The sequence below is a fragment of the Panthera leo genome, chromosome B1 (assembly GCF_018350215.1).
Source record: "Panthera leo isolate Ple1 chromosome B1, P.leo_Ple1_pat1.1, whole genome shotgun sequence".
NCBI lineage: Eukaryota > Metazoa > Chordata > Mammalia > Carnivora > Felidae > Panthera > Panthera leo.
The window spans coordinates 76,107,324-76,120,466 of NC_056682.1; the positions used below are offsets into that span (position 1 = coordinate 76,107,324).

General features: G+C 38.3%; 1 protein-coding gene across 2 annotated transcripts in view; it reads left to right on the top strand.

The window, feature by feature from the left end:
• SH3D19 (SH3 domain containing 19) overlaps positions 1–13,143 on the top strand; it is a 186,525-nt gene that overhangs the window by 120,382 nt on the left and 53,000 nt on the right. For both annotated transcript variants that reach the window (XM_042935313.1, XM_042935315.1), the window contains exon 3: positions 9,648–9,688. In XM_042935313.1, the coding sequence (XP_042791247.1) occupies positions 9,648–9,688 (41 nt within the window). The remainder of the gene's footprint in view (positions 1–9,647; positions 9,689–13,143) is intronic.

Sequence of the window (13,143 nt, forward strand, 5' to 3'; positions counted from 1 at the left end):
TTGAGAAGTTTGCAGTCTAAATAGGAAGTCAAGACATGCATGTACTGGGGGGGAAAATCAACAACAGAGAAAACAACTTAAAGAATTGGGAAGGACAGGGCAATATGTTCTAATTTTAAATGTACTGTTAATAGTAGAGTTGAAGGCTTTTTCCAGGATCTGTGAAATTTTTCATGGGATTTTTTTTTTTTTTTTAATGTTTATTTATTTTTGAGACAGAGAGAGACAGAGCATGAACAGGGGAGGGTCAGAGAGAGGGAGACACAGAATCTGAAACAGGCTCCAGGCTCTGAGCTGTCAGTACAGAGCCCGACGCGGGGCTCGGACTCACGGACCGTGAGATCATGACCTGAGCCGAAGTCGGCCGCTTAACCGACTGACCCACCCAGGTGCCCCCATGGGATTTTTTTTTTAATAAGGCTAAAGAAATATGAAATTCTTCAGAGCTACTGATCACTACATCCATTTTGTGAAAAGCATCATGGGAAGGGTGATGGAAAGGAAGAGAAATCTGTGTTCTCAGTAGGGATAATACAGTGCTCACAAAAGCTTGTCCGTTTGTTTTATTCTCTTGACTTTGTTATTGCTTAGTCTTGGTAGGAGATTAGGTATATGAGAAGTATGCATTGTGAAACTCAGAAAGGTTGTAAGTAGTGAATATTAATTGCAACTGAAATGCAAATGGTCAATTATTTGAGTTTATAAGGTACAATTATGATAAGTATAGGGCAACTCAACTGGTGTTGGCAGGATAGTTCCAAAAATTTCAGCCTTATATAATTATGAACTGTACACATTTGTGTATTGGAAAATAGGGTAGGAAATGTAACTAACATTTTGAGACTTTATATATAATGTTTTTTATTATTTTTTTTTTATTTTTGAGAGAAAGAGAGACAAAGTGCGAGCTGGGAGGGGCAGAGAGAGAGGGAGACAGAATCCAAAGCAGGCTCCAGGCTCTGAGCTCTCAGCATAGAGCCTGATGCAGGTCCTGAACTCACAGACTGCAAGATCATGACCTGAGCTGAAGTCGGACGCCCAACCAACCGAACCACCCAGATGCCCCATTGAGACTTTTATATGTGCTAAGTGCTGTACTGTATATTTTATGTAGTTTTTTTCATTCAATATTAGTAACAAGTAAAAAGATTGACATTAGTATTCTTACATTACAGAGGAAACAATTCCAGCAAATAAATAAATTAGAAATAGGAAAGCAGGTCTCTGGCTGGTTTCAGATTCTGTATTCTTCCCACTACAATCATGATGCCCCAGTAGGTACATCATATATCCTATTTGCTTTTTCTCTACAGGTCATCCTCCATATTCTCTATACTCACAGATATGACTGTTAATAGAACTCATTTTACAAATGTATAATGGGTAGAATGTGTTAATGAAAACTCATTTAAATATGTATGGGCTTTCTTTGTCCTGAAACTGTGTAGATAAAGGTAGCACATTTGTTTTGCTTGTCTTTGAAAAATATTAAGTAGAAAAATACCCAGTGTAACTTGATGTTGTATTACAGATCTTAATTATTATAATTGAGCTGTCAATGGTGATAAGAAAGTGAAATCAGAACTCTTACAACTTTTTCCCTAAAGCTTTCAGAATATTAATAGAAATATTTTGTAGTTTTGTTACAATTTTTAGCTTTAGCAAAAGCCATTCTGGTTGGATTTGAATTATTTTTTTCTCACTAATCTTTATTCTCTGCTTCTTCAGAAGGGATTCACCCCCTTAGTATATACCCAAATTTCGAACTATGGAGGTTCATCAGAATTTTAGAAAGAATAGGTAATTTGTTTTCATTAGTTTTAAGTAATACATTTATTCTTTTTCATTTCCTACAGTTTGTCAGATATGGCTCTACATATTATGATGATGATCTTAATTTAGACATTATTAAAATGGCATTATAGCCTTATATTTGTCTCTGTAGCACAATATCATTTACTAATTCATACTTTCGTCTCCCATTACATAATAATACCTTATTTTAGCAGGTAGTATAGGCTATTAAAAGTTTGACAGATACCCAAGATGAAAACACAAGTAAGGTAAAACCTCGGATTGCAAGTAACTTGTTCTGCGAGTGATCTGCAAGACGAGCAAACATTTCTAATCAATTTTAAGTTGATAAATGAGTGATGTCTTGCAATACAAGTAGTATGTGACACTGAATGTCACATGATCACAAGTGAGCCAGTGGTTCTTGAAATTCACTTTGATATACAAGTGCTTTGGATTGCAAGCATGTTTCCAGAACAAATTATGCTCACAAACCAAGGTTTTACTGTATTTGTTATTATATAACATTATTGCTTTCTGTTTTGAGAAGCAAATCAAGGTCGATCCAAGGCTTTTTTTGTTTATAAAAGTATATGTAAGGTTTTTTGATTTTGGGTGTTTTGTCTTGTTTTGTTTTTTTGAAATGCAGTAAGTCAAAGACTTGTTTATTGGAGTCCTAAAATAAGTATCATTTTTTTAAGTGCAGGTAATCCTTGATTTATAAACAGCTGACTTTAAAAGGTTTTTTTTTTTTCATAGAATGACTGGCTTCGTATGTTCTTTCATAGAAAGACTCATTTTGTTTTTCCACCTAGTAGAGCCATAGTACCACTTTTCTCAAACTGTTACTGGTGCTAGAAATTTCTTTTACTTTTTTCTTCTTTCCTTCTCATTGCCTTTGTTTCATTCTTTTATATGTAGCCCCCAATTTTATCCCACTACTGCTACCACCAACTTGGCAACCAGTAATGACAAAGTCATCTTCTTTCCCATCCATATAAATCCTATCACTCTGTTTTGTTGTCACTAACTTAGTGGTTCTTAAGTGAGGGCAGTTCCCCCCTCACTCCTGCCTTCCCAGAGGATAGGTGGCAATGTCTGGAGATATTTTGGGTTGTCACAGCTGGCAGTGGGTGGGAAGAAGTATGCTTTTGGTATCTAGTAGGTAGTGGCTGGGGATGCTGCTAATCATCCTATAATAAATAGGACAAGCCCTCGTCTTTAACAAATGCCAGTAGTGCCAATGACAAGAACTTACATTAGCTCTCTTCAAGCATCAGCTCTGTGTTTTCTTCAACTCTCCTAGAACTAAATTTAGACACCCCTATCCCAAGGTCTCGTAATACCTTGTGAAACATTTTTTCACATTCTTTTTTTTTTTTAACTTTTATTTATAGATCTTGTCAATGTGACTGCATACCTCTTGAGGGCAGAGGTTGTATATTCATATTGGTGCCCCAATTTGTGGTATAATGCCAGGTACGTAGTGAGAGCTCCATAGATGAATAATTGCCTGCATAAATAAGACACCCCGGACTTCTCTGTTACCTTTACAGCACTTCCAAAAACTTCCACTTGCTCACCTCTCTCTCTTATCTTTTCTTTCCGACCTCCACTCATTATGTATCTCATCAAATATTAGTGTACCAAGCCTATCACCAATATATGTAGTTCCTAAAAATGTGGATCTGCCCACAGTTTTCAAACCGAATATTGACAGTCCAGGGTTTATTCATAAATGCTTTTATTAAAGACAGGCAAATACCATGGTTTGAACATACAGACCAGCTACAGTTAACAACGCTTGTTCTAAGGAGATATCCCAGATAAATTCTTACTTGCTTTTGAGATACGTTGCCGTCCTATCCTTGCCCCATAGATTCTTAGTGTTTAATCTGGCTGGTGATGCCTGGCACTAATACTTCCCTCTCTAGCATCTTCTCACTTTGGCATGGCATTTGAGTTCCAGTCCTTTCTTATGTCTTACCATGACTTCCTTGTATGCTGTGCTCAACTGTCCCCTCATACATAGTCTTTTGTACATACTGCCTGATGCTCCCTATACAGACCCTTTCTTCCCACACATTCTTCTGTCTGAGTCAGTACACATGTGACATTTTTGAAGCTTTTCCTTAGACTCCAAGATCGAGTGATATATGCCTTCTTTGCATCCATAGCACGTTGTGCCTACCCTTGCATAGTGTTAATAGAAAGGCAGTTGCAATATTTGTCTTTCTCACTGAGAGGAGTCTATGCTTTCAAGGCATTCCTAGTGCTGTGTGTGTGTGTGTGTGTGTGTGTGTGTGTGTGTGTAAAATATTACATACTACATATGTAATAAGCATTGGTTGTGTGAGAATGAATGAGCCAGAATACCTCTTCCAACCTGCAAAAATCACACCAGTCTGATTAAACCTTTCTGCTAGGAAATGGAAATGAATCCAAATGTTGAGAGCCTTTGGAGAAGATGGTATAAAGAGATAAATTTTATGTTCACTGGCAGGTTTATCAGCTTAATCAGAGGGCTACACCTCTAGGTCACACTAGCTTTACCCTTTGTCAAGCTAATGACCTTACCGACTGGTACTTTAATCATATACCGACTGGTACTTTAATTGAGGGTTTTTACAGTGTATTTTCAAAATATATTCAGTTGCCCCTGCACAGAGAAGGAACTCCAAAACCAGATGTGGTGGCGATGATGGGCACTTGGAGGCATTCTGATTTGTGTACCAAACTAGCCACATTCAGAAACTTCATTTACTGGTTTGTGAAAAGTTTTTCCTTGCCAAAGAGGAGGGCAGGGGAAATTATTTAAAACTTGGAAACAAGCTGTTGCTTTGAAAGTTGTATTAATATTTTTTAGAATATTTCAGAATGATAAATAAAACATGATCCAAAATAAAAAGAGAGGTTGGATTTTCTTAGGTGAGATTAAGAATGACTATCATGATTTGCTTTGTTGTTGCTGTTTTTGACAGTATCAAAACTAGTAACCTCTGTTTTCTCCTGCATCTGCAAAATCTGGATGAGATTCCATTGTGAAATTTTTTGAATTAGCTTTATGCTTGAGGGTACTTGCCTATATAGTGAACTTTGAAAAGCATCTAGGTACCTTTGCCTATCCACTCAAGCAAGAACTATAGACTTGACTGTAATCGGATGGTACTATTCACAGCTGATTCTGTCACTAGCAGCTGTGTGACTGCAGACAGGATACCTAACCTCTAAGCCTTATTTTGTTCGTTTGTAAAAAAGATCAATGTGTTTGGGCACATGTAATGATAGCAGTTTTCATTATCATCTTCATTGCTGAAATCTTATCGTTAGAAATTAATTTCATTAGGTTAAGAATCTCCTTTTTTAATTTTTTTAATGTTTATTTATTTTTGAGAGAGAGATAGTATAAGTGGGGGAGGGGCAGAGAGAGAGCGAGCAAGAGACACAGAATCTAAAGCAGGCATCAGGCTTTGTGCTAATAGCACAGAACCTGAGACAGGGCCCAAACTCACAAACCATGAGATCATGACCTGAGCCAAAGTCGGACACTGAGCCACCGACTGAGCCACCTAGGCACCCCAGGTTAAGAATCTCTTAAGATGCAATTTTCTTTCTTAAAAGCACTTTAACATTAATTAAAGCTATGTGCAAATGCAGTAGTAGACAGTTACCTTACAACACAGCCTAAGGGCTTATTGTAAAACAGTGGGAAGAAAGGATAGAAAGGGACTCTGAATGGCTGGATACTCCCCCAAAGTCCCAGAGGAATATAAATCATCAGGAATTAGACCTGACACTACTTTGTCTTGACCTCAGCTTTTGGTTCTTCTCACAGAATCTGAAAGCCATTTACTTCCCCTAACCCTTCATTTCCCTCCTGGTGGGTCTTTGACTGTTACATGTCAGGAGTGGTTTTATCTGCCCTCTGGAAAACAAAGGTACCTGATGATAGGGGCCGCAGCACTTGAAGAGCAGAAGGCAGAAGTTCTGGGTCAACTCTGTCAAGGGCCAGCACATAGACTCATACATTTAGAATGGAGGGAAGATGCCATTTGGCAGTCCTTTGTTTTGCCATGGAGTGGCATAGGCTTAGGCTCTCTTGCAATAACAGAAACCAGAGGGGAGCAAAGTAATCACAAAGAAAAAAATGATTGAAAAATATAAAAACTATGTGATATCACACCCCAACATGGAAACCTGTCAAGGGTCGTATGTGTTGTCAGATGTTTTGTGATGTCCCTTAAGATAACAAAAAAACATCAGTAATTATAATTGCAGCAATAACAATAGTGTATTATTGAACACACACTTCATTCCAGGGCCAGTGTAAGATGCTTTAGTGGATTTTCCCTCTTATTCTCCACAACAACCTCATGAGGGAGTTAAGTTATTCCTGATTTTATACATGAAAAAACACGAAGAGAAGCTAAGTAATTTGCACACAGCTACACCACCTAACAAGTAGAGGCACCAGGAGTACGTATGAACAATGGGACTTTGGAACCAGCTCTCTCAACCACTGGGCTCTACTGCTTCCTCCTCTGATCAGTGATTCTATGGCCATGTCTACTGTCCCATAGTGGCCATCCTTCCTGGAGGTTCCCAGCTAAGACATGAACCTGAGCTTATGCTGAGGAATAATTCCCATGAGGTTTTCTGTTAAGACTACTGAGTGGTACCTTCACTGTAGCCTTTGCTCTACATAAAGGTGGAGAAAAAGAGACATCTTTTGCATCCATAGCTACACTTGAGATACAGAAATTGTATGCACTACACAGCCAGGAAGTTACACCAGCATCTCCCAAAACTGCTTCCCACGGAGATGTATTTGACCACAGGCCTCCTTTATTTTCCCTACCACAAAACCTAGAAAGGAGAACTTTACAGTTTGGAAAATGCTGTTTTAGACATTAAGATACTGATTGGTTAGTTGGCTAGCTGCCTGGCTGGCTGGCTGGTTTATGGAATTAGCCTAAGCATGATGCTTATAAATCTTGAGAATTATAGAACCTTGGCTGACCTCAGTCAAAATTATTTTGTGCCAAGGTTTCTGCCACCCCCATAAGCCCCCCAACTTTTTATCGAAGTGTAACATACATACACGAAAGGTACAGCTCAATTAATTATCACATCTACTCAGCCCCCAGAAGACCCCACGTGTGCGTTTTCTAGGGCTGCCATAATAAGTGCCACAAACTGGGTGACTTAAAACAACAGAAATTTATTGTTTCGCGATTCCGGAGGTTAGAAGTCTAAAAGCAAGAGGTCATCAGGGCCACGCTCCCTCTGAAATCCATAGGGGAATCCTTCCTTGCCTCTTGCTATCTTCTGGTGGTCTGTGGGCAATCTTTGGCTTTCTTGGCTTGCGGCTGCATCATTGCAGGTCTCTGCCTCATTGTCACATGGTGCCTTTCCTGTGTGTCTCTGTCTTCACATGGTTTCCTTCTAAGGATAGCAGTCATATTGGATTAGGGGACCATTCTAGTCCTGTATGACCTCATCTTAACTAATTACATCTGTAAGGAACCTATTTCCAAAAAAAGGTTATTTTCTGAGGTTAGATTTCAACGTGTCCTTTTTGGGAGGGGGACAGTTTGACCCAGACACCCCCATGTTCCACTCCAATCAGTACACCTTCCTCCTTCACAAAGGTAACAGCAAACTGGTAAATAATAACAACATTATACCAAATCAGTGGTAATGAGCAAGGAGATAATGATGTAGACACTCCACATGCTCTGCCTGGACATACACATGGAATTTTGACTTTCTTGGCCCTGCCTCTAGGTACTGATTTTGATTCTATTAATTACTTTATACAGTCTCTCCACTTTTGCATCCAGAAGTTTCTCCTACAACCCTCAGTCAACCTATTTGCATTTTAGTACTGTTAATCTCTTCTATGTTATACTAATTTTTTTTCAAGTAGTTGTTTACACAAGCCTTCAAGAACTGGTTTTAAAAATGAGCATTGCTTACCCAACTAACGTGGATGGATCTAGAGGGTATAATGCTAAGTGAAATAAGTCAGTCAGAGAAAGACAAATTCCATATGATTTCACTCATATGTGGACTTAAACAAAACCAAGAAAAGAAGAGAAAACAAAAAACCGATTCTTAAACACAGAGAACAAACTGGTAGTTTCCAGAAGGGAGGTGGGTCAGAGGATGGGTGAAACAGTGAAGGGGATTAAGAGTACACTTACCATGATGAGCACTGAATAATGTGCAGAATTGTTGAAGTATTATGTTGTTCACCTGAAACTACTATAGCAGTATGTTAATTATACTTGAATTTTTTTTAAATCTAATTAACACAATAAATCAGTATTGCTGAAAACATTTTTTATGTTCAACTTTTTCAACGTTTTTTAAAATTTATTTTTGAGAGACAGAGCACAAGTGGGTGAGGGGCAGAGAGAGAGGGAGACAGAGAATCTGAAGCAGGATCCGGGCTTTGAGCTGTCAGCACAGAGCCCGATGCAGGGCTTGAACCCAAGAACCATGAGATCATGACCTAAGCTGAAGTTGATGCTCAACCAACTGAGCCACCGAGGCGCCCTGAAAACACTTATGTTTTTATATTATTGTCCTACTTTCATAAGCCTTGGAGATCTCCTCTTGCTTAATTTGGGGGGGAGTGGGGGTCTGGCAGAATAGTATATTCTTAAAGTGTCCCTCCCATATAATGAACTGATACGTTATTGTAGCTTCCTGAAGTATTATCTTATCTACTTAAGAAACAGCAAGAGATGGGGCACCTGGGTGGCTCAGTTGGTTAAGCCTCCGACTTCAGCTCAGGTCACGATCTCGTGGTCCGTGAGTTGGAGCCCCGCATCGGGCTCTGGGCTGATGGCTTAGAGCCTGGAACCTGCTTCCGATTCTGTGTCTCCCTCTCTCTCTGCCCCTCCCCCATTCATGCTCTGTCTCTCTCTGTCTCAAAAATAAATAAACGTTAAAAAAAAAAAATTAAAAAAGAAACAGCAAGAGGATTTATACAGATTACCATCAGCATAAATTTAGTAATCAAAAATAAGCCTAAATGTTAAGAGCATTCAGAAACAAAGTGAAGAATTTTATAAACAAGAAGGCTTTTTTTTCCTAAATCCTATCATTAATTTTTTAGGTTTGTATATTTTTCCTAAATTATTCCAACTGGGATTAGTCCAACTGGTTTGAATAAAGATTAGAAAAAAAACAGTCTTACAAACTAGTGGTATAAACCTTTGCAACTAGATGGTTTTGACTAGTGAATGAACAAAGGCTCATAAGCATTTCTGTGACTTGGCAAAGTCACATAGTCAGAGGTACCAAGGACCAACCAGACACTGAGGAAAACTCAAAGCAACAGAAGACTTATTTTTAGGTGGTGATGTTTTAAATCTAATCTTAGGAAGAAATGCTGTTAATCCTTGGGTCAAATTACTATAAAAATGATATATTTTGATCTGAGATAAGAAGATAGGAATTCACTGTCAAACACCAAAACGGATAAAGGAGGGTCAGAATTCTTTTGAGTACCATGTAATTGCTGCCTGACTTCAAGCACTGTCCACAATTTCACTGGAAGATGCACTGTGTAGGTAGCTATGAAAGCAATTTTAAGGCAGATTTTTATTTACACTGCAGATATACTTCACCAGCCTTCTCATTTCCCATAAAACATTTTATGGCAAAGGCAATTTAAGATTTTTTTTTAATTTATGTTTTGTAAAGAGGATAAACCAGAAACTAATACGTCAAACTTGCTGCTTGATGCCATATTGAGTCCCAGAAATGACCTGGCATTATGAATGATTCTTCTTCAAAAGGATTAATGAATACATAATGTTTTTTTCTCTTTCTTTTTCTAGCCAAGGACCCTTGTCATCCATTAGAGCGGTAATCAAGAGATGTAAGTTTGGTTTTTCCTGCTCTGTATTTTCCTCTGTGATATTTTAAATGATGGTCTAGATTTCCAGCAAGTTATTGTATTTGATAAATCTTACAAAGAATCCAAAAAAGTAGCTTTTCACTTCTTCTGAGGAGTAATAAACCATTTCAGACAAGCAGCTAGTTTTTCAGCTTTCTTTCCAACTTTCATTTATTGATAAGCCAGTTCCTCAGAATAATAGTTTTTCTCTTATTATAACTAAACTTTTTAAAAATCTGGATAATCTATTCAATTTTTATGATCTAATATAAATTTTATGTAACCATTTTCCATAGGTAGAGACATCTGATGGATGCAAAAAAATATATCAAACCCTGTCCTTTTTGATTCATTTGCTTCCATAGTGTTTTTATCATTTATTTATTTTGAGAGAGAGAGAGAGAGAGAGAGAGCGCCAAGGAGGGGCAGAGAGAGAGAGAGAGAGAGAGAGAGAGAGAGAGAGAGAGAATCCCAAGCAGGCTCCATGCTGTCAGCATAGAGCCAGATGTGGGCTCGATCCCACAAATCATGAAATTATGACCTGAGCCAAAATCAAGAGTCAGGCGCTTAACCAACTGAGCCACCCAGGCACCTCTCCACAGTGTTTTTAAGTAACGATATAAATGCCTGTGGAGATTGGCTCACTTCCACATTCAAGATAGAAGTGCCATAATAGAATTCTCTCCAAAATGGTACATTCGTACTTTCATCCTTACCTCTTGGTTAAAGCTTTACCAACCCTGTTGGTTAAAACTTGCTCTTGGTGTAAAATTTTAATAAGCTTTTTAACATAGGTCTCTGCAAATTTCCCTTTTCAAATAGAACATGGACTACCTATTACAAACAGAGATAAGGAAGGGATTTTTTTTTTTAACCAGCAAAAATGAATTTGTTCAAGAATAGCAGAGAATTGTAATCCAGGACCCGCAAACTATAGCAAAACCATAGGCAAGTCTTCAGAACAAAGGACAGGAACATTCTTTTATAGAGAAAAGGTAGAGAGATGGGAAGGCTGTTATAAACAAAAAGCCCATGGGAGTAAGCTAAGGAGTAAAAAATATAGTGGCTTCTTACTGGCTGAGTTATGGCTGGGCTTTTGCTAGGGAGAAGGAAAATCCTCCTTCTTCCTGATGGGATAATAAAATAGTATCTGCTGAGGCCCATCTCTTCCTGTTGGATTTGCAGTTGACAAGTGGTAGAACTTGTTTCAATTCCATTCTTAATGAAGTTGCCCATAAGAAAGGGATTTTTAGATGTTCTTTGCATTGTTTGAGCTGAGGTCACCACCTGAGGAGAATGTATCATAGTTTTAGAAACATAATTTGTAATATTTAGTATAAATTTAGAATATCCACAGGTTCTAAAGAGCATACATTTGAACCATTGCTGTGCAGATTTTGTAAGGTGGCAATACAGAAAGATATTCCACATTTCTCACATTTTATTTTTGTTGGTGGTGAATTATAAAGATGTGGGAATGCCAGTGTATTTTGGAGGGACTTCAGATATGAAAATTAAAAATTCATGCCTTAGAACACTTTGAAGTGGTGGGTATGTGGAGAAGACAGGGCACAGAGAGAATTTAAAAAGAAAATTAGGGTCTGGAATTTAGGCAAGAATATTTTGCTGGAGATATAATTTGGGGTAATCAAGGCAAAACCCAGCAGTAGCTAAACACTTCAAGAAAAACGTACAGGCTAGAGATGACAAAGGACAGAATCTTGGGAAGTGACATCTGAGGCCAAGCTCTGCCTTTAAGGAGCCATAGGGCAAAAGATGAATGACCCAAAAAAACCTCTGCCCTGCTAATAAGGAGGAGAGACTGAGTCCTGTCTACTAGCTTCTTACCTTTCCTCTCTCTTGGGTTTTAGGACTTCTGTGTTGGGGATTGTAATTTGTACCTGACTCCCCATAGATCCTCCATGATGGATCTTGCTTACCTTAAGGCCCCTGTGCCATACAAAGCATAAGGAGAGGGCAGTTACGGTGGAGTGGGCAAAAACCAGGGATGGCTGTGTGTTTAAAGGTCAAGGGAGAGGAGGTTTTTTAAAGAATAGGTGAACCACAGATAACTCTTCATGCTGCAGCAATGACAAGCCAAAGGTAGCTGAGAATAGGTCATTGTATGTGGCCCTTAGGTGGTCAGTGGTGACCTCTGAGAGAGCAGTTTCAATAGAACATTGAAGTTGGAAGCCACACTTCAATTTAAATAATGAATGGAATATGTGGAAGTTGGGACAGCAGGGCAAGGCTGCTCTTCCATGGCATTTGGTGGTAAACACAAGAAGGAAGGGCTGAGGAGTGTCAAGCAGAGAGGAGATTTGAACATAGACTGTTCAGGATAAGGAAGCTTGGAGACGTTTGCAGGCAATGGTGAAGGAATCAGTGGAGAGATCAGACTGGAGCATAAAAAGAGGAAATTGGTGAAATAGGGCCATAGCGAAGAGGACAGAGGAGATGAAACAAAGGGAGAACTCTGCCTTTGAGGTATCTTTAAAAAAAGACAAAACTAAGTTGTGTTTCAATTTTTATATATCAGTTACTTAGCGTACACTGAAGAAGTAGTTGCTGGTAGTGTTTATTCCTGGATGTTTAGGCAAGGACACCAGATAACCTCATGTGTTGCTGTGTAAATACAAAATGAAAAATAATTATGTCATTCCCTTTTTCACTTTTTGCCCATTCTGTAAGAAAAAGTTGCAAACAATTTTTGTCTTCCCCAACCCAGTGAAATGTTTGTTTTACTCTCCCATACTTAGTCATCTTTCTCTGGCAAGGAGAAAGACTTCATCACATTTTTAAAGCAATATTCCTTCGCTGGTTGTATTTTAAATTCTTCCATAATGATACTCCTTCCAATCAAGCCTTGAGGTCCATTTTGCATTCATCCTCACGAACCCTAAATACTGTGGGTAAAAATCTTGAAAGTATTATAGTTGGATATATCTGGAATTTCATACTTTTCCTTTCATTAACTTTTTGAGAGAAAATTGTATTCTGAAGTTTAGATTCAGCTAATATTCATTGCATACTGTAAGTTGGGAAATGTTCACATAAATTGTAAAGCAGTGCTCTGCATGGTAGATGTTTAACCCCATTTTACAGATGGAGGGTCACTGAGTTAGAAAAGGTTAAATGGCTTCACAAGGTAGACCTGAGATGTGAACCCAGACTTCTGACTACAAGGCCATTGAGCTTTCAACTCCACAGATGTTCTTGTTACCATGTCAGACATGTCTAACTCATACCCAGTCTCAAACAAGTGTAGTTACTTATTTTCTTTTATTGTGATTTTCATTGGCAAGGTGGTACTATAGCAAGGATGCTTGTAATATAATAATCCTTCTATGTGTTTATTTCTTCTGGTCATCATTTAGTCAATAATTTTGAGTTATTTAGAATTAGGATCAACATCCAGCTCTCCTAGCTCCAAAAGG